The sequence below is a fragment of the Raphanus sativus genome, chromosome 3 (genome assembly GCF_000801105.2).
Source record: "Raphanus sativus cultivar WK10039 chromosome 3, ASM80110v3, whole genome shotgun sequence".
NCBI classification, from domain to species: Eukaryota; Viridiplantae; Streptophyta; class Magnoliopsida; order Brassicales; family Brassicaceae; genus Raphanus; species Raphanus sativus.
Window position 1 is genome coordinate 21015952 of NC_079513.1, and position 22694 is coordinate 21038645.

The following is a 22694-nucleotide window of genomic DNA, read 5'->3' on the forward strand; positions in this document are numbered from 1 at the left end:
ATAAAAAATCTTTTCAACTGGTGATTTTGTAATTATCATCCGTCCATTGTTTCGTTATTTATGGAAAAATACCGTTTACACGGAGCTTAATTTTAGTGATAAATTTCTCCAACTAAAGAATTTTTATAAAAAATATCCTCAACTTGTTATATTATAATTTATCCCCTCACGTTCTATTTTGCTAGATTTTATTACATTTCATCTATTGTTTCGTTATTTATGGACATATACCGTTTATAAACAAGGCAGACAACGACATTCAAAATCCCAAATAGAAAATTAGGTCTTCCTAAATAGCAATGAAAATACCATAAAAGACAATAAAACATTAAAACTAGAGGTGGACATTTCAGTTTGGTTCGGTTGTGTTTATGTTTAATCGAGTTGATTTTTATTTTTGTTCTAGTTTTTGGTTACGAAAACCTAAGTTGTAAAACATAAAACAAATCATCGTTTGACACTAAATCACTGAATCATTATGGTCCTTTTCAATACTTTTCAATGTTTTATGGTCTTTTCATTGCTATTTTGGAAGACCTAATTTTTGATTTAGGATTTTGAGTTTCGTTATCTGCTCTGTTTCATTTTTTAAACATGTTTTAGGTTTAAATGAAACTCTGCGTTGTGTGTAAATGATATCCGTCCATAAATATCGAAATAATAGATGGAGGATAACAAAATTATCAAAATAGAATTTGAGGGGTTAAATTACATGATAACAAGTCGAGGAGATTTTTTACGAAATTTTTTTAGTTGAGAGAATTTATCACTAAAATGAAACCACACATTGTATGTAAACGGTATTCGATTATAAATAACAGAACAATAGATGGAGGATAACAAAATCTAACGGAATAGAACTTGAGGGGTTAAATTACAAGATAATAAGTTGGGAAGACTTTTTACAAAAAATCTTTAGTTGGGGGGATTTATCACTAAAAATCCTATGAATATATACTTGTGTTACAGAAAAATTGAATATATACTTATGTATAATATTATCTAAAAGAATGTATTCCTAAAGTTATATATCATTTTGCAAGTTCTCCCTATGTATTATGTACTATTGGAAGATCTAGAAGATCGACCTAATTCAATGGTCAATATTAGGATATACATCAATTTATTAGAATAGGAAATTAGTTTGATTTATTCTCTATATAAACTATGCATCTTGTAACATTATTTTCATGAAAGTCTAATATAATTCTTCTATAAACACTTTTGTGTTCTCTACTTTCATCAATTTGTCATGGTATCAGAGCCTAAACAAAACTAAAAACATCCAAAAATATTATTATCTTCTCGTTGTTCTTGCAAAAATCGCAAAAACAACACATCTCTTTCAAAATCTTTGTGTCTCGACATATTTGATACACAAACATCTATTCAAAATATCAAATCTTTCATCATCAACTTCCGTATGGCAATCAACTCACGGAAGAATTTCATATTTTTTTACGGCAGTCTACTAGCAGCCGATTCAACCTACCGTGAAGATTGGATAGCAAACAATCATCTCATTGTAGGATGGATAAAACAAACATCTATCTCAACTCGCGAAATCACAGAAAAGTTATGAGACATTCATCAAGCTTCTGCAACATCATCAACCATTGTTGTTTCACAAGCCTTCGAGTTATTTCTACTATTATATTCTAAAGATTGTCCAATCTCATATGTATTACCATGTATGAGCTTGAGGGAGGGTATTGGAAGATCTAGAAGATCGACCTAATTCAATGGTCAATATTAGGATATACATCAATTTATTAGAATAGGAAACTTATCATTATCTATTATATACTATTCCATATTAGTTTAGGAAATTAGTTTGATTTATTCTCTATATAAACTATGCATCTTGTAACATTATTTTCATGAAAGTCTAATATAATTCTTCTATAAACACTTTTGTGTTCTCTACTTTCATCAATTTGTCATGTACTTCTATATTAATTTTTTTTTTGTCACAGGTACTTTCTATATCAATTAATATATCATAGAAGTATTCAGAAATAACAAACATGCATATTCTCCACACACTCCCGGGCACACACACACATAACTGCAGCTTAACGTGATCTCTCTGTTAGGTAGCTCACGGATTATAAACATAAACCCTCTTCGCCATATATCATTCCTCGAACCCTCCTCGATTCTATATAAACATAAGTAAACCCCTAACCCTCTAAATAGATCTAAAACAATCTACTATTTCACAATAACATACTTCATAATAGATAAAAAATAAAGAAGAAGAAGATGGCAGCATCGTCCAGCTCTTCCAAGTCTTCTTTGGCCATGCTCATGAAGGTGGCCATGCTGGTGGCGCTGGTCTTGGTGGCGACGGTGGCGGATGGACAGAGCTGCAATAGGCACTTGAGTGGACTGAACGTGTGTGGTGAGTTTGTCGTTCCTGGAGCGGACAAGACGAACCCGAGTGCCGAGTGTTGCAACGCTCTTGAAGCAGTGCCGAGCGAATGCCTTTGCAACACGCTTCGCATTGCCTCTAGGCTTCCCACTCGCTGCAGCATCCCTACGCTTTCATGCAGCTAATGTTATGGACGTGGTTATATTTATGTAAGACAGTAAGAGCATATACTATATCGTCTAAAAATTAATAAATTGCTTTATATATGTACAGTAATATGTATCTAATCACCAGCTCTCGTTTTTTTTCCCTTTTTCTAATAACAGGAGAGGCATGGGGAGAGATCATGGAGATAAGATATTTAAGAATAAAACTCTGAGTTTTTTTTTTTTTGCTAAAATTTGTAATAAAACTCTGAGTTTGAGCTGTAGTTTTTCCTTTTTTCTTTTCTGTTTGTCGCTGTAAAACCAATGGGTTTGGAATAAAAAGATGAATAATATCAAATCATAAATTATTCGAATGGTTGATAAATGAATTATTGTTGTGGTGACATCAATAGCATAAATTTACAAAAGAAAAAGGCAAATGAGAGAGTTGGCTTGACAGTCACAGGAACTGTCTGTAGGACATGATTTCAAATTTTCACCATAGGTACTTTGATGTGTGATGGATCTTGCGATGGTGTCTATTTGGATAAGTTATGGATAAAAAAGGCTCAAAAAGTGAGAAAGATTTGATGAACCATGACAGAGTATTAAACATCTTCGTGGGTACAACATCACCGGAATGGCAAAACAACTCGCGGCATAATATTACAAACAAAAAAAACAGCAAGCACTTTATACACTGAATGCGAAAACGACGCAACGTCCCTACTCGAGATTGGTGTGACGACACCGTATCGACTCAGGTGACTCGCCCAAAACCTCACCCAGTTTGTAAACAACCATCTCGAACAACACGAACAACGCTCCTTCGTAAACACTCCCCATCGGCAACAACGGCCTCCCTCCCTTCTCCTTCGCGCCTCCGCCGTCGCTCGCCATCGTCTGCGCCGGTATATAACAAACATCCGTCGCGTGCTTCACACAGGAGCCTCTCTCCGGCTGCGCGGTGACGAGCACGACCTTAGCGCCGGCAAATTTCGCGACGGAGCAGATCGCGTCGACGGTGGAGAATCCTCCGGGACCGGCCGAGGCGATGAGGAGATCGGGAGACGAGATCGGAGGCGTGGTCACGTCGGAGACCAAGTGGGAGGAGAGGCCGAGGTGGAAGAGACGCATCGCGAAGGCTCTGAGCATGAGGCCTTCGCGTCCGACGCCGTGGAGGAAGACGCGTGCGCCGCGGCGGGAGATTCCGGCGAGCTCTGTAACGAGGAGATCCAGCGGCTGTGGGTGTGGATCGGTGGGATTGGAGAAGACGGAGGAGATCTGGTCGCAGATTTGAGAGGATAGTCTCGACATTTCGTTCGCCATTGATGTGTGACAGATTAATGATTATCAAGTTCGACTGACTATATATTATATGATCTTCATTGGTGCAATATGAACCACATTTATACAGAATTGATAAAACGACGACGCATAGATAAATCTCCTTTTTTTCGTTCGTTACTGCTGAATAGAATAGTGATTGTAAGCAATTGCATTAAAATGCTGTAACAACATAACATAGTTTCCTCTTCCTTTCAAAAAAGTTTAAAGATAGAGAGAGAGATCTATAAGACCTGGACAAGAGTACACATTTTGATTGAACACAGTGGTATCATATCATATCATATCATCAATTGGAGGATGAAGATGACTTTCCAGCTGCGTCTACCTCTTTGTTAACGCCTTTACTGTGTGGTGAGGTTGTTGTCTCTGCTTCACTTCCTTTCGAGCCATCATCATCCTCGTCCTCTTCTTCTTCATCATCATAGAAGGACCCCAAGGACCTAAGTTCCTTCACCTTGTGGAACTCATTGTAATGCACTCTTCTGTGTTCACTGAACCTCTCGTTTTTCTCACCTTCCAAACCTGTGTGTTTGCACCAAAAAAACATAAACATGTGATCAAAGAAAAGAAAGATAAATATTTGTTTGGTTTTAAGGAGAACCTTCACCATCTTGATCCATTGGATCTGCTTCATCATCCTCAGCCGAGCTCCAACCACCACCAGAACCAGAGCCCTGGCTATCATTTCTACTGGAAGAAGCTGATTCGCCATTCAGAGCGTTCTTCAGTTCTTCCGCACGTTGCATATCATCAACGCATTCGTTGAACGATCTTCCTCCTCTTGGAGACAAAGTACCTGGCACAATCATTAAAAAAAAAAGTATGTCTGAAACACATACTACTTTTATACGTTTAGATGATGACAAGTATGTGTATCAACAACACTACATTCATATTTGCCATAAGCATATACACGCGCACGCTCATAAGTGTATCATAAGCTCTAACACAAAGAGTAACTAAATAAAGAGAAATAGACAAACCATCATCAACATCATCATCATCATCATGAATCATGGGGTGGTAGGGAGTCTTAGGTTCAGTGATCTTCTGCCTAACAGGTTTGTTAGATTCAATCTCCACTATATTAGCTTCGTCCCATTGTACACGCCCCCTGTCACACAAAAAGGAACATCTTTAGTGCTGCACAAGAGAGAGACTAATTTGCAACAGGCAGACTGATCAAGCAAGTCAACATATCTGAACCTTTTACAAAAGACAATAAAATTCACATAACCTTACAGTTAACCAATTCTGAAAAATAGATTTTTAACACTTCCAGTTTGCCTTTTTAAAGGGGTAGTACAGAAAGAATCAGAGTTTATTTTCGACCATAGAAGGCTTAGAACTTCATGTCTATATATATCTATCTGTCCATCAACAAAACTAACAAACCTCATTTGCCTCGGAAACTAATCTTCTTTTAAGCTTATGCAAGGTTAAGTTCTGACACTATCTAATAGATGAAACGTAAGGAATAACAAGAGAAAGAGAAACATAATTCATGTTTTGGCTGGCTTGTATTCTATATTTTCCAGCTAATTCAGTGCAATCTGCTCAACTTTCGAGAGAAACATAGACAAAGATATAAAGGACAAGTCAAATCATAAACACAAAGAAGCAGCTCTAATCACTATAAGCAAATTCAAAGGAGTAACAAGTATCAGTGGAGCTATATAACAAACATGTGTAAGAATGAATCCCTAGCCCAAAATTTGAAATCGAATCACGAATCAATCGATTGAGTATCAAAAATTCACCGACGAACAACTTACTTCTTTGGATCAGTCATCTTCTTCAACCTCCAGCAACTTTTTTTATATTTTTTTCTCGATCGCTAAGCTACTACTAGCTCGCAGACTGGGGGATGCTTTTGTGAATTCTCTAATTTACCCCTTCAGCCGCACGATTTGGAAACTAAAGAGAAACCAGCCGTCCGTTTATTTGACGTTGACTATATAATAGCATTCAGATCTCGCCACGTAAGAACCCGGTTCGATTTCGTGATGGCCGGATAAGCGGGTGTAGACCGAGTAAGGGTAGTTTTGTAGTTCTTCGACTTTTGAAGGTTTTTTTTTTTTCTGGAGAGTAGGAAGAAGAAGAAGGGGACGATCGAATCGAAGAAGAAAGACACGACACACACAGTTGATTGTAAAAACGTGATCTTCTTCACAAACTCTTAAGGATTTTCTTTTCGATTTTAAATTTGATTTATAGCTCTTTTGCTCACATAAGACTTTGATCTTCGTGCTTTGAGAATGTGATTGTGTGATTCACTGTTTTTAATATCTATATACATTCCGTGATCCACCTTTTATCTTTGTTGATATTGGAGATTGGAGTGTGATCTCTAATCTAACCCATTGGTGATTGAAATTGGTTTTGGTAAATTTGATGTAATGTTGTGAAGATATGATATTATTGGCATTGTGGAATGATTCTCTGAAATTAGATCCGGGGAAATAGGAGAATTACTTGTTGATTCTTCTGCTATGCTCTTATTTTTTTGTTAAAGGGTGAAAGCAAAGGAGGAGGAAGTGATGTTTTCACTGATGCATGGACTGTGGACTCACATGTTCAGCAAGACTGAGTTCCATGTCCTCATTCTTGGTATCGACAAAGCTGGCAAGACGGTACTCTTCTTTTCACTCTTTAATCTTCTGGATCATTGTTGAAGATTCAATCTCCAATGTACATTCCTCGTATTAGACCTTCTTGGAGAAGTTGAAGACGATCTACTCAATCTCTCAAGGTCTTCCGCATGATCGTATTGTCCCCACTGTTGGCCTAAACATTGGTCGTATCGAACTCTCTAATGCCAAAATTGTGTTTTGGGACCTCGGCGGTCAGGTAACAAGTAGCTTTTATCTCTTCCCCTCCTTAAAAATGTACATTATTATTTTTTACTGATTGTCAAAAAGGGCTAGTCTTTATACTCAAATAAGACCGACCTCTCTCTTGGTCCATAGAAAGCAGCAATGACAACAACGTTTACCCATTGTTTAACGGTGGAGTGAGTCACTAGAGAGGATCACAAACATGAACATGACAGTGGTTCTTCACGAGACTCCACATCGTACCCTCTTTACCACTATAGCTCATCCTGAGCATGTGGTCTTCTTTATCAAAAAGCCTTGTCCTTGACCTTGTTCCGCTAGTTGGCGATTTCAAAAACCCCACAAGTTCATGTCCGTGTTTCCTCTTGTGTCTCCACCAACGATGGTAAACACTATTGTTATTGTTGCTGCCTCCTACGGAATTAACTGGACCAAGAGAGAGCTCATGATGCTAATTATTTGATCGAACATATAGTTTGCAAGACTGTAAGGGATCTTTTGAAGAAGCGCTACAATAAAAAAAAAAAATCATAGACTGTTTGTTTCTTCCTGTTGAAAACGATCAGTTTGTATATATTTGAAAAAGGATTAATCTTTCTAATCAAATAACTATGCCTTTGGCTATCTTATGGCAGCCTGGTCTGCGTTCGATTTGGGAGAAGTATTATGAAGAAGCACACGCATTGATATATTTGATCGATGCAGCTTGCCCTTCTCGCTTTGAAGAGTCTAAATCTGCTCTAGGTAAGTTTAAGTTGACTGACTCCAAACAAGCATTTATGAATCTGAAATGTAAAATTTATATTCAACCAGAAAAAGCACTGCGGCATGAGGATTTGCAAGGAGCGCCTCTTTTGATATTGGCAAACAAGCAAGTAGGGATATTGCATTGCCTTCATATGTTATATTAGTTCTCCTGAGATAATGTTGTTGCTGATACGTTATGAATCTGGTAATTACCAGGATCTCTCAAATGCTGTCTCGGCTGAGGAACTGGACCGATACTTGGATCTAAAGAAACTGGATGAGAGGGTGTACATGTTTGAAGCAGTTTCTGGATATGATGGGTAAGTTAATAATCTTATAGCTTCAATAGAAAAACTTGAAGCAGTGAGGGAACTTTTAAATGTTTTTTTTTTGTGGAGCAGAAGAGGAATCAAGGAAAGTGTAGAATGGCTGGTGGGAGTGATGGAGAGAAGCAAAAGAACCGAAACACTAAGAGCTCGTACCGGATATGTTCCTGTCCCATCTTCCTAGACGTTTGAAGAGATACTCAAGCCAACTAGCTTTCCCTGAGGATGCATTTTGTAGATAGAAAACAAACCTGAATCTTGCATTACATTGCGTTGGCATGATGAGTAGTAGTAATCTTCTTTACTATTGCCTTTTAATTTTTCTCTTGTCACAAACTCATGCCACTCATCAATTTTTTCAAATGCAGTACTCACTACATCAAATAACAAATAATAAACAAAACAAACACTAAATTTCATTAGAGCACCTCCAATTGTTTTTTTTTCCAAAGTATATATGTGTGTGTATATTTAAATATCAGTATTTAATTGCGGTTTTCGGTAGTTTTTAAAAATTCACAATTAAATACTAAATAGATTTTGATCCGTACATCCGCGGTGGATTTTTATTTTTTATATAAATAAATATTATTTAAATGTTTTTTGGTTTATATTTTGAATATTTATCATATTTTAAATTTTATAGACACAATAATCAAATAGTGTATGTGATGTAGAAAATAGTGATCCGTGTCCGCTATTAAACTTTTGACAAATTAATATTGACATATTGATATGTTTGAGTAATATTTTTTTAACCATGAAATTCCAAATGTAATAAAAATTTAAATATTTTGATCAGATATGGACCATATAGTTAGATTTAAATACGTTGGAAAAAATATCTTTGGTTATAACATTAAACAGTGTTTTACAAGTAATTCAAAGATATTTAAATTTTAATATTAAATTTTCTTGTTGAAAATAATTAATAGTGACTGATATGGTTAACATATATTTTAGAAGTTTTAAAATATATAAAATCTTAGGTGAGATTTAATTATATTAAAAATAATATTCAGTTATAAATATTTCATATTTTTCTATAAATAGTTTAAAGATATTTAAATCTTAGCATATATAGATTTTATTTTTCAAAATAATTAATGGTGAGTTAAAATATATATTAGGAATGTTCATAATATTTTTAATATCAAATTTAAACTTGAATTTTGTTCAAAATAATTAGTGATAATATTATCCAAGTTTAATATTGTTAAAATCAATTTCAAATTTGAATATTTCTAAAAATTAGCTAATTTGTTTTATGAAATATATTAAACACAAAAATTAAGCTATATATAATTTAGGAAATGATTTAATAAATAGAAAAATACAATAATTACTTAAAAATATATTTATTTAATTACTTTGGTAGCATGCATTTGTAAATAAGTTAGAAAACTTAAGGACATTTAGTATGAATATTTATTTTTTAATAATATATAGACTTATATATACATATATGTATTTAAGATACTTTGGAAGAAAGTACTCCACTGGGGTGCTCTTAGAACTAGCAGGTCTGCTTTACTTTGATAGCTGAGACCAAATTGTGGGAAGAACTTACTTAACTTGCCAACTTGCTTGTCGTTGATGATATAAATTAGTTTCATTGATAATGTTCTAAGCAATCCGTATGAGCCGAATGTACCTTTTCTATGCCATATAATAAATATTTTTTTTTTCAAAAATGTCTATATTTTAGAGAAAACAAACTGTTAAAAACAGTATAATTTATATTTTCATTATATTTTTATTAAGTAGTAATAGTAAATTTTAAACATCGAAAAGTCTATTAAATTTTGGATTGATTAAAAGTTGTCGGAAATAATTAATCAAAGAAAAAAGAATATTTATAAAAAAATATTTTTAATATGAAAACTCCAAAACATATTTTTAAGCACATAGAAAGTATATTTATTAAGATAAATTCTCGAATCCCCAAAAATATTTTGGAATCATTTTTTACATTATAATGTCATTCCATTACTAAAACTTATGGTAATCCAGTAAACTATAACGTGAATAAAACAACCAGTAAAGTTCTATATAAAATGCTTTTGCATTTTTAGTTAAAGAAACATGAATAACGGTTTTTCGTTAAGGGAATTTTGAAGTTGTGGAATCGGAATTAGATATTAAAATTGTGGAATCTTCATTGTATCGTCTCTAATATATTATAGATTGCAATCGTTAAAATATGTCAAACATGCATGGAGATATCAAAGCACATGTACTTATACAGCATAGCATTATCTAAACGTAATGGACCGTCCATCGACGTGTACTTTTTGCATTCACTGTATTTTTTTTCGCCAATAATTGAAAACAAGACGCAAAACAAAGAGGCTACAAAATGAACCACGTAGGAATTGAGATCTACGACGACCAAACTGATCGTTAAAGAGAGAGGTTTCAAAACTTGAGGTTCTTATTCTACCAACGCTAACGTGAAACCTAATCTCGTGTTTTGATTTCTTCCTTCTTTAATGCGATTTCTACTTGCACCCAAAACTATAAATAAAATTAGCTAAGTTTTGTTCGTTTTTTAGATGAGGAAAACAATACTGCAATTTAATTAGAACATGTCTAATGGGAGTTTCTCTCCTTTGAATTCTAAAAAGCCATATATGTATATATTATATGAGAGCTTAAAAACTCTCAATTACATACATATACATAATATATTTACACATGCATATGATTTTGCAGAACTCCAAGGGGAGAAATACCCATTGGACATGCTCTACTAGTACTTCCAATACTACCATGCAGAGGCGGACCCACCATTGTTTATGATCAAATAGTGGGTCAACTGTAACATGTTAAATTTATATGTTGACTATTTTATTATATCTCTCAAAATATTAGAGCAACTCCATTGGGAGTTTTATTCTTAAACTCTCACATTTTCTCACAAAAAAACCATTAAAATAATTGTGGAACCCACACAAAACACAAACAAGTCTCGTTGAACTCTTTCCTGGTGAACCTGTTTCTTAACTGTTTTGCGGGTCCCACGCCACATGGCAACCCGCGATTGGTTCAACCTTTTTTTTTTTAAGTCAAAACGAATTTTTTTTTTTTTTACTTTTTTGGTCTTGGAATTCGTGCCCTATGGATATTGCTAATGGAGATGCTATTAGATAGCTCATTTGGTTTACTGTTCCCTCTGTTAACCCACCTAACTTGGGTTCAACTCCATGTATTGTAGTTTTTTACTGTTTTTTTATAAATTTATTTTCATTTTAGACCAAAACATAATTTATGACACACCTAAATTCTAAGTCTAGGTCCGCCACTCTGCTACCATGTCATGTTCTTTTACATAAGGAATGATCGAGATCAAGGTGACAAGGTGTTTTACTCTAAAGCATACTAATGTAAATTAAACATACATTGTGATCATGGTTCGAGTGGTAGTTTAGCCATGTGCATGGTCCTATTTTGATAGATTATCTAGTTTTTTACCTATCATTATTCGAATCATAAGAAAATAAATAAATGCAGATAATTTCATATACCCGCACGTAATTTTCTTAATTAATATTCTAGCTGAAAGCATTGGGAGAACAACAAGTACCAATGACGTGAATCATGAATGCGTTTCTACTTCAAAACCACACAAAATAAAGTTCCACGTATCGTGAAATTAGCAAAATTTATTTATTTGATTTTTTCTTGCTTAATCAAAAAAAAAAAAACCATGAGTCTATGATACTATATATATAGATGTGCTAAGATCAAATCTATATATAGAACACTTCTTTTCAGGTAAACAATCAAACCCCACTTCATATCTTATACTGTAAGTCGCACCACATGCACATGATGTATGTATATGTTAAATAGATACGTGTGTACCGAACTTAAACGAGTTGTAACACATTCATGGAGACTTTGCTCTGCTCCGATATACTAAACAACAACATCAGAAGATCATCTTCTTCATATACATGGCCAATAAGCATGCATGATCTCCTCCTCTCCATCTCCCACAATCATGGACAGAGACAACAACATTCCTAGATTCGACTGGGATCTATCCTTCTCCGCCGTCGTGTCCTCCCCTTCCACCGGAACCGACGCTATCGGAGCGATCGAGTTCGACCCGAGCGGAGAAATCTTGGCCACGGGAGGGATCGCAAGAAAGATCAGAATCTATCGTTTAAACTCTTTGTTAGGGACATCACGTGATGATCACGTGGAGAGATGTATCTGCACGCCGGCTAAGCTCAGCAGCCTCAAATGGAGACCCGACTTATCCGGTCGGGTTATCGGGTCGGGAGATTACGACGGGGTGGTCACCGAGTACGACGTGGAGAGAGGAGTGCCTGTTTCCGAGAGAGACGAGCACGGAGGGAGAAAGATTTGGAGCGTCGACTACACGCTCCGCGACGGCTCCGTTTTAGGCGCGTCTGGCTCCGACGACGGGACGGTTCAGACGTGGGACCCGCGGAACGGAGGGTTGGAGGAAACGGTTAGGCCCGGAGGAGGTGGAGGAGCGGCGGTCTGTTCGGTAGAGTTCGATCCGTTCGGTGGAAATTTCTTAGCCGTCGGATGTGCTGACCGGAATGCTTACGTGTACGACATCAGAAGACTCGTTGACCCGATGTTCGTGTTAGACGGTCATACCAAAGCGGTGACGTACGCTCGTTTCATGGATCAGCACACGATCGTCACGGGTTCGACCGACGGGAGCGTGAAGCTGTGGGATATAGCTAACGGACAGCGTGTTGTTCTTCGCACGTGCCGAGGGCATGTTAACAGCAGGAATTTTGTCGGGTTGTCTGTTTGGAGGCACGGTGGTTTGGTTGTGTCTGGGTCGGAGAACAATGAAGTGTTTGTGTACGATAAGAGGTGGGGAGAGCCGGTTTGGGTGCGTGGGTTGGGTGGTCAAACGGACCGGTTTGGGTCTGACCGGCGGTTTGTGAGTAGTGTGTCTTGGAGACAAGCTGATGAAGATTGGTGCACGCTGGTGGCTGGAGGATCCGATGGGGTTTTAGAGATTTTCTCGGGCATACGAAACTAATCAATACTATTACATTTTTTTTTTGTTTCTTTCCACTCATGATTTACATTACAGATCTGTTTTGCAGTTGATTTTATTAATTTTCATAAGTGTCTATAATTAGTGTTTTACTACAGTATTTCATAAGAAAAAGGTTTGTAACTTATATTGAGAACTTGGTCAATGATTTTGCAATTCGAATGCTTGAGAAATTACACACATTCTGTAAGAACTTGAGATTCATAAAAGTAGCAAAGATGTTTCCCTCTCTAAGCAGCATTCACAGATATAATTTGCAAATACCATTGAATATTTACATGAAATGAAAAGTTCTTCAAATTTGAAAGGATTTTCTTTATTTTTCTTTGTCTAAATGTTAAGGATTTTCGAAGCCGGAGCTCCTAACTAAATAACGAGATTAGAAAAATTATGGTAGCAAAAATGACAGTGAGAGCTGTTAAAAAAAGCTGACGTGCGAGCTAGCTATTGTATAAAGTGTAACTCCAGAAGTGACCTTGTATTACAACTCTATCGACAACAAAAGACATCGATAGAATTTGCAAATCTATGAGTATTTTGTCAAATATCATTGTACAAACAAAGAAAAATACTTGATCGTCCATACAGTTTGCATATGATATGCAACTTGAAACTGCTGCAACATAGTTTAAAATTGAAACAAGAAAACATACCTTACCTCAAATTCCATGAACGAACATGAATAAAATTACGTACAGAAACTCATAATTCGACTGAAGAACCCTTTTGTCCACCGGTGTGATATGCAATTCTGAAAACCTTAAGACTAAAAACAAATATTCCACTCTCACTTCAAACCCTAGAACGAACTATAATCCTTTTTTTACAACAAACAGTATCACCAAATCAATATAGAAAATACATACTAGATAAGTGAAATAACCTCTTAAACTTTTTCCGTTTTTCAATTTACGCTCCGTTTCTTTTCTCTTCGGAAATAGTGAAAACGCATGAATATCAACAGCAAATACTATATATAAACTGATTCAGAAGACAATTAAGTAAATGATCATTGATGATATCGTATGTAAAACAAGTCTGATCCAGAAATTTCACGTCGACATTTTAGCGGTTAATTTAAAAAAATACATAAGCATTTTCAGATACTATTGGTATCTTATGTAGTTCATACATTTTTGTTACAAATTATGTTATAAGCAAAAATACAAAGTTGAACGAATATTAAAAATTGTGAACGTAATAGTGTTGAATCCCGGCCCAAACTATCCATTGGGTAAAGTGGCCAGACAAAACTTTGCAACAGGCCGTGACAGCAGAAGATGTCAAGAAGATGGTGTCAGCCATACGACCGAGAAAGGGGAGTGTTATATCGTGGCCAATAAGCATCATATAATCAATGGCTTAATATTAGTGGCCGTCATTAGATCATCGTCTTCTCTCTGATGTACAACTTACGAAGTCTTACTTAAGGCAAAGATAGATAAACAAACGTGGCTTGGAGACTTATAATTAAAAATAAAACGCAAGAGTCAGAACAAATATGGAAGCATTTCAAAATGAAAACGTCAGCAAACCCCATTTGGGTTGTGACACATAGATGTCCACTAATAATATTCCTTCAAAATGAAACTATGTTTGTGAATTTGCAGTGTATTGTACTTTTATGTATAATATGTATTGTACTATTTGTATACTTATATTCAAATTTTGCAATGTATTGTAAACTCGTATACTTCTATTACGAGTTTTGTTGCAACAAATAGGAGGAAAGTGTTGACTCACCTACCAAGATTAAATACATAAATATTTTAACAAACTAGTATTTTATATTAATTAATTAAAAAAAAATTACTAGGCATTTTCAAAACACATTGCCAAGTTTCTTGGCATCGCAAGCGCCATGTCCAATCTGTCTCCTCGCTTTTGATAAGCTTAGCGAAGGTATACCTTTTAACAGATTGAACGATTCTTTACATTCTTTAATTCAGTTGTTTCGTTGCCTTTCATAATCATTGATTCGAATCAGACAAAGTTTGTTTTGTCAGCGTTAAGTTTCCCCCTCTGGACCACTCTACTCATTCACACAATTGGTCAATTTATAATTGTTTTCAGTTTTGCACAGTAACGGTCTTGATCATTTTTACTAATTGTCAATTTTGGCCACTAATCCATTTGGCATTGATAGTGTTTTAATTTTGAGTTTGCTTTTGTATAAAGAGACCAAGTGATCATTGTACTCTTGTTTTTCACTAAAGGTGCTTTAGTTTTAAGTACTTCAGATTAACTAAGGTCTTTTAAAGATGGCATTAAGTCTCTTTTTTTTGGAACAAACTGTGATAGTTACGTTACTAAACTTCAGTGAAAACTTTAAGTGATTACATACCAAGAAATGATTGGTTCCAAATGGTCAAAGTATTAGCAGACGAGAACCACTTGGTTAAATCATATATAGTAGTCTAATACTAATATCTTATAACCGTAAAAAATGTCAATGTGATTACAATTTTGTCAATAACTATATTTTATTAGGCATTATACTTTTTCTTAGAGAAAACAAGAAGAAGAGAACAAAAGACATTTGAAAGCAAGAACAATCAAAGATTCCTTCTTCCCTCTTTGTCCTAAATCTTTATTAAATATTTAAGTTTAAACCAAGTGACTTGGGTTTACAACTAATCCTTGCTTACATATTCCTCCAGACTTTTGTCATGGCAGGTTCCTAGCTAGCTGCCTTCTATACTTACACATTACATACATATATATGAATGTCCTGTGTCTTTATTATACGACGCAGCCCCCATTTAACCATATCCTAAAAGTCGCTAGACTATGGTTTTCTGGTTTAATTAAAACGTTATTTGTGTGTTGGCGTTTACATCAGAAAAAATAATGGTTTCTCTATATATGCTTATCAAATAATTGTTTCTATAATAAAAAAAATAATGCTTGACTATGTTCATATATAGTCGCTCTGTATGTCTCTGTCTCTCTCTCTCATTCATCATATTCACACAAGTTTTCTCTTAATTAGGACAGCTTGAGAGAGAAATCAAGATATGGGGAAGATGACCAAATCTGGAGAGAGACCAAAACAGAGACAGAGGAAAGGGTTATGGTCACCTGAAGAGGACCAGAAGCTCAAGAGTTTCATCCTCTCCCAAGGCCATGCTTGCTGGACCACTGTTCCTATCCTAGCTGGTTTTTTCTTAAACCCTAAAATCTTTGATTAGTCTTAATCTTCATCATTATTGTATTCTCATCCCTAAATAAGTGTAATTATTGTGGCAGGATTGCAAAGAAACGGGAAAAGCTGTCGACTAAGGTGGATTAACTACCTAAGACCAGGACTAAAGAGAGGGACGTTTAGTGCACAAGAAGAAGAGACCATCTTGACCTTACATTCTTCCTTGGGTAACAAGTAAGAAAAAAAAACTAATGAAAACATCTGTTCTTGTGTACAACTTAAACATGCACACTCATGAAATTGAATCCGGATTATGTTATTATTTGACTACACATGAATATTGATTAATTAGGCTATAACTTTCAATATGAGGGAAATATTTTTTACATTTATTTTTGTACTTTGGGTCTGATTAGGTGGTCACGGATTGCAAAATACTTACCAGGAAGAACAGACAACGAGATTAAGAACTATTGGCATTCATATCTGAAGAAGAGATGGCTCAAATCTCAACCACAATTCAAAACAGAAAGGTCAAACGTAACGGAATCTTCTTCTTCGCCACTTTCTTGCGGAAAAAGAAATCCAGAAACCCTAGACAACGTGATCTCCTTCCAGAAACTTCCAGAGAAGCCACCTTCAGCACCATCACAAGGAAGAAACAAAAACATGATGAACAACAACAACAACATGCCTAAACTCTTCTTCTCCGAGTGGATCACTTCTTCAGATCCTCACATCAATTACTCCTCAGATTTTACAGATTCCATGCATATTAACCGAACGCAAAATCGAAGCGAAGACGAAGAACTGATGATGATCAACAACAGCTACTCTTCACTTGAGGATGATGTCATGTTCCGTACAGATTTTCAACAGCCTCATAATGAGTACGCAAATTATTATACTTCTGAGGATTTCTTCATCAACAGCGACGTAACTTACATCTAAAGGTAACGTATACCGAGAATAATGATGTGAGTATATGATTGTTAGAAGAAAAAATCAAGTTACTTGCGTTACAAGTCACGATCAAGAAACTATGTCTGGATTTTTAGATCAAACATGAACAAAGAAAAGCTATTCGGTGAAAAACTTGTATTTTTGTTTATAAATGCTTTTAGTTATTTATATTTCACGATAATCTGTAAATACAGATAGAATAATGATTTGTATATGGCAGTGTTTTTTATTTGGTTCATGTCTTTTTCTCTGCCTGTCTTCTTCTTTCTCCAAAGACTTTTACTTTTGTCTACACTGTTTAACATTTTAAAGTCAAATTATTTGAAGTAGCGACATGCACTATACAAGGTTTTTGCATATATACACTCTTCCTTTGTCCTTAACTAAATAAAATACTACTTGATCATATCAGGGTTCAAATTAAATAATCATCTGTCATAATCAAGCTTGATTTGAAAATAACAAGAATAACGAGAATAATGATCGTCACGGGTCATTTTAACCCAACATCCTGCAAAATTTGATAAAATAAAAAATATAATTAGCTATAACCAAAGCCATAAATCCATTACTTTTTTTAAAGCTATAAATCCATTATATATGATAAACCATGTATGTGATTTTGTGTTTATATACCTGGAGATATCGTGAGCACCAAATGGTTGAAACAGACAAGCGGATCCAAAGACACTATTTCTGATGTTTCTTGCATAAAAAATAACATAAATAGTTTTTTTTAAAGAGCAAAAACGTTCTTTAATTTACAGGTGAAAATGTGAAGAACAAGTACCCGAGAGTTGTTGTCTTTGAATTAACTCATTCAAATGCTCAGTGACTACATCTAGTTTTTTTTTTTTGGTAATCATGTTAAATTTGATACCATTTCTACATGTTGCATTAGCAACTTATTAGAGCGAAACAAACAAACACAAACAACCCATGCAAGAAAAAAAACAAAGAGAGGAGAAGAGGAGTGATCACGAGGGGCTTGAGAGTCAAGGCGGCCTAGTGCAAGCAAGGAAGAACTGAGGCATGGAAGGCTGAACGCGGGGAGAAGCCGGGAGAGATAGCAGGCTGTCTCTGATCTGCTTGTCAATAGCACATCTAACCGAGTTAGCAGACGAGGAAGTTAAAGCGAAGATCCTCCTGTTCCTTTCCCTCCATATTAAGTAGACGGTTGACTGGAACATGAGCTTTATAATACACCTAGCCTGAGCTGAAGAAGAATTTCTGTCCATACAAATCCAAGCCGCAGCAGAGTGAATGTCTTGAGGTGGGTTAGGCCGCCAGACTGATCCTGCAAAGAAAGTCCATATGCTTGCTAAAAATTGACACTCAAAGAAGCGATGATGGTGGGTCTCTACAGCAGCAGAGCATCGGAGGCATTTCTCAGGGACGTTAAGACCCCATGATCTGAGTCTATCTCGAGTTGGTAATCTACGCAATAGAGCTAACTTAAACCAGATGGCTTTGTGCCAAGATTTCTGAGACCCTAATCTTGACCATACTTCTAACAGCTTCAGATAGCCTTGGTGAGTCTTCTTCCATAATCCAAAAGGCTTTCTATGGAATACATTTAGTCATTTACCTTGAGCCAGGATACCCACAGCGACTCTGCATTTGAGAAAAAATTCCAGACATGTTTAAATCTGAAAACCATCTCATACTCTTCTAGCAGCCTAATATCCATACCCCCTTCTTTCTTTGGTCTACAAACATCCTTCCATGATACTCTTGCTCCCCTAGAAGGACTGGTTTTGTTTCCCCCATAGGAAAGCTACACATAGAGGGTCAATCTTGGCGTAGAAACTCTCTGGAAGAACAAACACACAACTCCAAAAATTCACCTTGCTTGAGAAAACCGAGGTTATAATGTTTATTTTTTCCTGTGAATGTGAATGATAGAAATTTTGTTGTCCAGGGATGGTTGAAGTGTAAGATTCGACCAGGCTTCAAAGGAAGACACAAAATACCTTGTCGGAAAATCTCCTAATTTGATTCCAAAGAGATTACTCAACACATCCTTCTCAATATTTATCAACAATTGAGATAATTCGAGACTTGGAACGGAAGGCATTAGCCCTCATGAACGTTTGGGATATCTATCTATAACTGCGGTTTACATCATTAGATCGGAGAGAGTTTGGCAGCTAACGAAGGGAGATGAAGAAATAGACCTGTTCACTGTGCTTTTAGAGGAGACAACAACAACATGGCAAGTCTCAAATAAACTTCTGAGTGATTACTCTGTTGAAGATATATTCTGTTTGTTATCATCAAGCCACAATTTCCAGCGTATTGGACAAGAATCATCATCTGTATACTATACACAAATCACAAAAGGAAGCTTTTAGGATTTTTGTAGCAGTGTTCAAAATAAAAGAGGGACTTTTGTAGCATTTTAATTCTGAATTATGGTTTGCAAATCTCCACATTCAAAAACAGTATGAAAACTCTTTACACAAATTCACTACACATCTATACTATTAAAGTAAAATACCTAATAGGTTTTTGCCTTTGGTTTTTGAAGTTAATTACAATGGTATGCCATTACTATACTTATGTCATTGCAAATGTTTCCATATATATATTAATAAATATATTTGGAAAATTTAATATATCTTAAACATGAATCTTTTAATATTCTGTTAAGATTACATCCCATAAATATTTTGTTAAGATTACATTCCATTAATATTTTGTCCGATTATATAAATATTTATAGTAATTTGTTTTATTTTCTTTAAATCAAAAAGGTATTAGACTCATTTATAATAATAAAATATTAAAAAGATACTTCAGAATATGTTTTCGATATCTTATTTTGAAAATATTGGAATAACATATTAGATTAGAATATTTTTTAATAGTAAACAATTTAATTATATAAGAAAAATTATGAAGTTAAATAATGTAATGATCCAACATTGACTTTTGTAAGTAGAGTTTTTAGTGATCAAAGGTAAAAAATATATATCTCATGTAAAAAAAAAATTAAATGTAAAGACCATATTTTTATTGAAAAAGTTTAGATAAAAATATATGGGTCTGGCTTTGTTTCTTAAACTATCGTCTCAAAATTTGGAAACAAATTTTTGCAACAAAAAAAATATCCACATAAAAACTTACATAGTGCTCATATTAATTTCTATAATTATAAATATTGTATATGTTGGTAATAATATATATATACATATTGGAAAATAAAAATATACTGTATAAAGTATATACAAATTTTGATTTTACCGAATATATATTTAATTAAGAATATAATCCCGCGCTTTAAAAGCGCGGGTCAAAATCTAGTTATGCAATTATAATCAAGAAAGAAGAAACCACTATCTTTCAAAAACAGTTTTGTGCTTAGAAAAGAAAAGAGTAAGTGTTTTTTATCAATTTTTTCCTTTATACTGTTATAATATATTTATATATTACTTTAATATAACAAATAAAGAACATCCAAATATAATAATTGACATTATATAACAAATAAAGAGCAACTTTACATCAGTTCTAAACTATTTCAAGTTTGCCTATTCTATCTAAATAGTTGTATAAAATATCAAGTTACAACTCCTAGAAGTGAAAATTTCATTATCTATCTCGATAATGATTTTTTAAAATAAAAACATGTGATAAGTATAATTTAAAGCAGTAAAATAAAACAAAAATATATAAAACCGTGGATATTTACCTAGTAGATTTAAAAATAGAAAAAGAGTGCAATTAAGAGAGGGCATGTTTCTTGAACATGTTTTCATGTACTTCCAAAGTTTTCGCCATTTTTAATTTCCACCAGTCAATTTTTATTACAAAAATCATGAGTTGCTTGCTTCGTCATTACCCATGGACAATGCTAATTATTGACTACGTTCCGGACCTAACTGAAGAAATTAATGATCGGTATAAAAAAACTCGCTGACTTTTCGCAACTTGTTTGGTATTAAAATCCAAATGGGCCATTACAGGTAGGTGATAAACATACAACACAAAATTAAATTACAAACGAATTGACAAAATACTAGATAAGTAAATATGCGAGAGAGAGTTTGTAGCACATGCTTTCATGTGATTCCAAATTTCCAATACTTGCGCCATTTTATACCTCGTCTATTCACGCTAACGATATTCGATTTCAAGAATATCAATATTTTATTATGATAAAATCCAACCTAGAGACCATCACGAGAAAACCCTATTGTATTTTAATAATCAAATTAAACTAGTGAAATTTCTGTAATGGAGGAAGGTGTATTCAATATGAGATTTGAGAAAAAAAATTATCAGTGATGAAAAATGAAGTTGCTTCGGGGTCTAACTGGCGATGGTCAAGCTCCAAGGAATTAATTGATTGGTCACGGTCCGCCGAATATTTTCGGATTATCAAAAAAAAAAGTTCTTTTTTTGAGCAATATGAATATGAAGCTGTTCAAATATGAGTTTTATAATGTTTACAATTTAGTGTTGATAAAATTTTCGTTCTAAAATCTTAAAATCTATGATGAATGCGTTCCGAGTCGTGTGAACTAAGTCGTCGATAATTACTCTTCAAATATAGAAAACCAACTTGTTAAGAAAACCCTAAGTCTTTCTTTTTCTATTGCGTGTTATATTTTCTGTGAATTATATTTATTGAATGATTTTTCATTGTATTTATCTATCTTATTAAAACATGAACATTACAACTTTTTCTAGGTGGATTTTTAAAAGTGGACCTCATATATTTAAATTAAATATCACATTCTTTATATATAATACATACCATAGTCTAACTTTGCATTGATGTATTTCCTTAAATACAGTTCTTCTTTTTGTCTATATTCCATATATGGTTTTTACATTTATTACATGTCGATTTAGATAAGATATATACTAAAAATACTAAAAATATTAATCGTTCTATAATTACCCTATACAATTCATTTTAAATTGATCAGTATACTTTCATTGGCCATATTAATTTTATTAGTACGAAAACCATTAGGTAGATAAGTCATAGACACATACATAAAGATATGACTATTCTTATAACTACGTTGGGCATAATCTATTTTCTAAAACAAATAACACATAGCTTCATATATTGTATAGAAAATAGTAATATTATATAGTATTATACTTATACAATAATACTAAAAAAAACCAAACTGAAATATAATATATATCGAAAATGCTTTGAACCATTACACACAAAATATATTAGATTTTAGAGATAAAATTCACTTTGAAATTACGTAATAATTATTTTAAAAAATTAAATTTCGTAATGTACAAAAAACATAAGTTTTATATAAAATTTTGTGTTACAATAAAAAAACACAACTCGCGCTTGCAAAGTGTTATTTTTACATATGGAAGACAGTTTTGATATTGTTCTTTAAACACAAAATTGAATTATACAAACTCGATACTACATAAAACTAAACAATATAGAATACATTTTAAAAATAAAACTCGTGCGGGTGTGTATATGTTTATATAATATATAAATATATTATGTTACACATATTTTCATATACATAATACCCCAATGTAAGTTTTGTATAATAAATGTTGAAAATACAAAATATATAGCACTATATATTTTAAATAATATAAAAAAATCTACTTTACGTTATCATAAAATTTAAAAATCAGATTTAGTAATTAAACACATTGCTTATTTAAACACATTAGTACACATTGTTATTAATCAAAATTTTATATTAATACACATTGCAATCATATATAACATTTAGTAAAAACAAAGATAA

General features: G+C 33.9%; 6 protein-coding genes across 9 annotated transcripts; 3 read left to right on the plus strand and 3 right to left on the minus strand.

Annotated features, from left to right (window-relative positions):
- Window positions 1-3089: 3089 nt before the first annotated feature.
- LOC108847916 (uncharacterized) lies at window positions 3090-3991 on the minus strand. Its single transcript, XM_018621286.2, has one exon. The coding sequence runs from the start codon at window positions 3847-3849 to the stop codon at window positions 3247-3249; it is 603 nt and encodes a 200-aa protein (XP_018476788.2). The 5' UTR covers window positions 3850-3991; the 3' UTR covers window positions 3090-3246.
- Window positions 3992-4003: 12 nt separating this feature from the next.
- LOC130509228 (protein phosphatase inhibitor 2-like) lies at window positions 4004-5787 on the minus strand. Of its 2 annotated transcripts, none has more exons than XM_057004975.1 (4): window positions 5646-5787; window positions 4854-4984; window positions 4478-4666; window positions 4004-4392 (listed from the first exon to the last, which is right to left on the minus strand). In XM_057004975.1, exons 1-4 carry the CDS (start codon window positions 5660-5662, stop codon window positions 4157-4159), a joined length of 573 nt encoding a protein of 190 aa, XP_056860955.1. In that variant the 5' UTR covers window positions 5663-5787; the 3' UTR covers window positions 4004-4156. The 2 variants fall into 2 exon arrangements, with proteins under 2 accessions (XP_056860955.1, XP_056860954.1); XM_057004974.1 differs by having other exon boundaries at window positions 4472-4666; window positions 5646-5783.
- A 102-nt stretch (window positions 5788-5889) lies between these two features.
- On the plus strand, window positions 5890-8154 carry LOC130509226 (uncharacterized). Of its 3 annotated transcripts, none has more exons than XM_057004971.1 (7): window positions 5890-6029; window positions 6386-6503; window positions 6580-6720; window positions 7343-7451; window positions 7521-7582; window positions 7671-7774; window positions 7856-8154. In XM_057004971.1, exons 2-7 carry the CDS (start codon window positions 6411-6413, stop codon window positions 7962-7964), a joined length of 618 nt encoding a protein of 205 aa, XP_056860951.1. In that variant the 5' UTR covers window positions 5890-6029; window positions 6386-6410; the 3' UTR covers window positions 7965-8154. The 3 variants fall into 3 exon arrangements, with proteins under 3 accessions (XP_056860951.1, XP_056860952.1, XP_056860953.1); XM_057004972.1 differs by having other exon boundaries at window positions 5890-6021; XM_057004973.1 differs by having other exon boundaries at window positions 5940-6048.
- Window positions 8155-11552: 3398 nt separating this feature from the next.
- Window positions 11553-13011, plus strand: LOC108846440 (WD repeat-containing protein RUP1). Its single transcript, XM_018619668.2, is given in 2 exon segments — window positions 11553-11760; window positions 11762-13011. Coding segments are annotated over 2 exon segments (1140 nt in total). The 5' UTR covers window positions 11553-11674; the 3' UTR covers window positions 12816-13011.
- Window positions 13012-15744: 2733 nt separating this feature from the next.
- LOC130509336 (transcription factor LAF1-like) lies at window positions 15745-17170 on the plus strand. Its single transcript, XM_057005179.1, has 3 exons — window positions 15745-15992; window positions 16083-16212; window positions 16395-17170. Exons 1-3 carry the CDS (start codon window positions 15851-15853, stop codon window positions 16927-16929), a joined length of 807 nt encoding a protein of 268 aa, XP_056861159.1. The 5' UTR covers window positions 15745-15850; the 3' UTR covers window positions 16930-17170.
- Window positions 17171-17936: 766 nt separating this feature from the next.
- On the minus strand, window positions 17937-18711 carry LOC130510090 (uncharacterized). The gene is made up of 3 exons (XM_057006430.1): window positions 18634-18711; window positions 18530-18555; window positions 17937-18378 (listed from the first exon to the last, which is right to left on the minus strand). The coding sequence occupies exons 1-3, from the start codon at window positions 18709-18711 to the stop codon at window positions 17937-17939; spliced, it is 546 nt and encodes a 181-aa protein (XP_056862410.1).
- Window positions 18712-22694: the final 3983 nt, after the last annotated feature.

What these genes read in the sequence shown, in the direction of transcription:
- LOC108847916 (XM_018621286.2), bottom strand. Translation starts at nt 3,849, where the DNA reads ATGGCGAACGAAATGTCGAGACTATCCTCTCAAATCTGCGACCAGATC.
- LOC130509228 (XM_057004974.1), bottom strand. An exon ending in TGATGATGATGTTGATGATG is followed by an intron (nt 4,667 to 4,853) that starts GTTTGTCTATTT and finishes TGATTGTGCCAG; the next exon opens with GTACTTTGTCTCCAAGAGGA. An exon ending in AATGGATCAAGATGGTGAAG is followed by an intron (nt 4,393 to 4,471) that starts GTTCTCCTTAAA and finishes GCAAACACACAG; the next exon opens with GTTTGGAAGGTGAGAAAAAC.
- LOC130509226 (XM_057004971.1), top strand. Translation starts at nt 6,411, where the DNA reads ATGTTTTCACTGATGCATGGACTGTGGACTCACATGTTCAGCAAGACT. An exon ending in AGAGTCTAAATCTGCTCTAG is followed by an intron (nt 7,452 to 7,520) that starts GTAAGTTTAAGT and finishes ATATTCAACCAG; the next exon opens with AAAAAGCACTGCGGCATGAG. An exon ending in TGATATTGGCAAACAAGCAA is followed by an intron (nt 7,583 to 7,670) that starts GTAGGGATATTG and finishes GGTAATTACCAG; the next exon opens with GATCTCTCAAATGCTGTCTC.
- LOC130509336 (XM_057005179.1), top strand. Translation starts at nt 15,851, where the DNA reads ATGGGGAAGATGACCAAATCTGGAGAGAGACCAAAACAGAGACAGAGG. An exon ending in CACTGTTCCTATCCTAGCTG is followed by an intron (nt 15,993 to 16,082) that starts GTTTTTTCTTAA and finishes TTATTGTGGCAG; the next exon opens with GATTGCAAAGAAACGGGAAA. An exon ending in CATTCTTCCTTGGGTAACAA is followed by an intron (nt 16,213 to 16,394) that starts GTAAGAAAAAAA and finishes GGGTCTGATTAG; the next exon opens with GTGGTCACGGATTGCAAAAT.
- LOC130510090 (XM_057006430.1), bottom strand. Translation starts at nt 18,711, where the DNA reads ATGGGGGAAACAAAACCAGTCCTTCTAGGGGAGCAAGAGTATCATGGA. An exon ending in TAGACCAAAGAAAGAAGGGG is followed by an intron (nt 18,556 to 18,633) that starts GTATGGATATTA and finishes TCTCAAATGCAG; the next exon opens with AGTCGCTGTGGGTATCCTGG. An exon ending in TGTGGGTATCCTGGCTCAAG is followed by an intron (nt 18,379 to 18,529) that starts GTAAATGACTAA and finishes TCTATTGCGTAG; the next exon opens with ATTACCAACTCGAGATAGAC.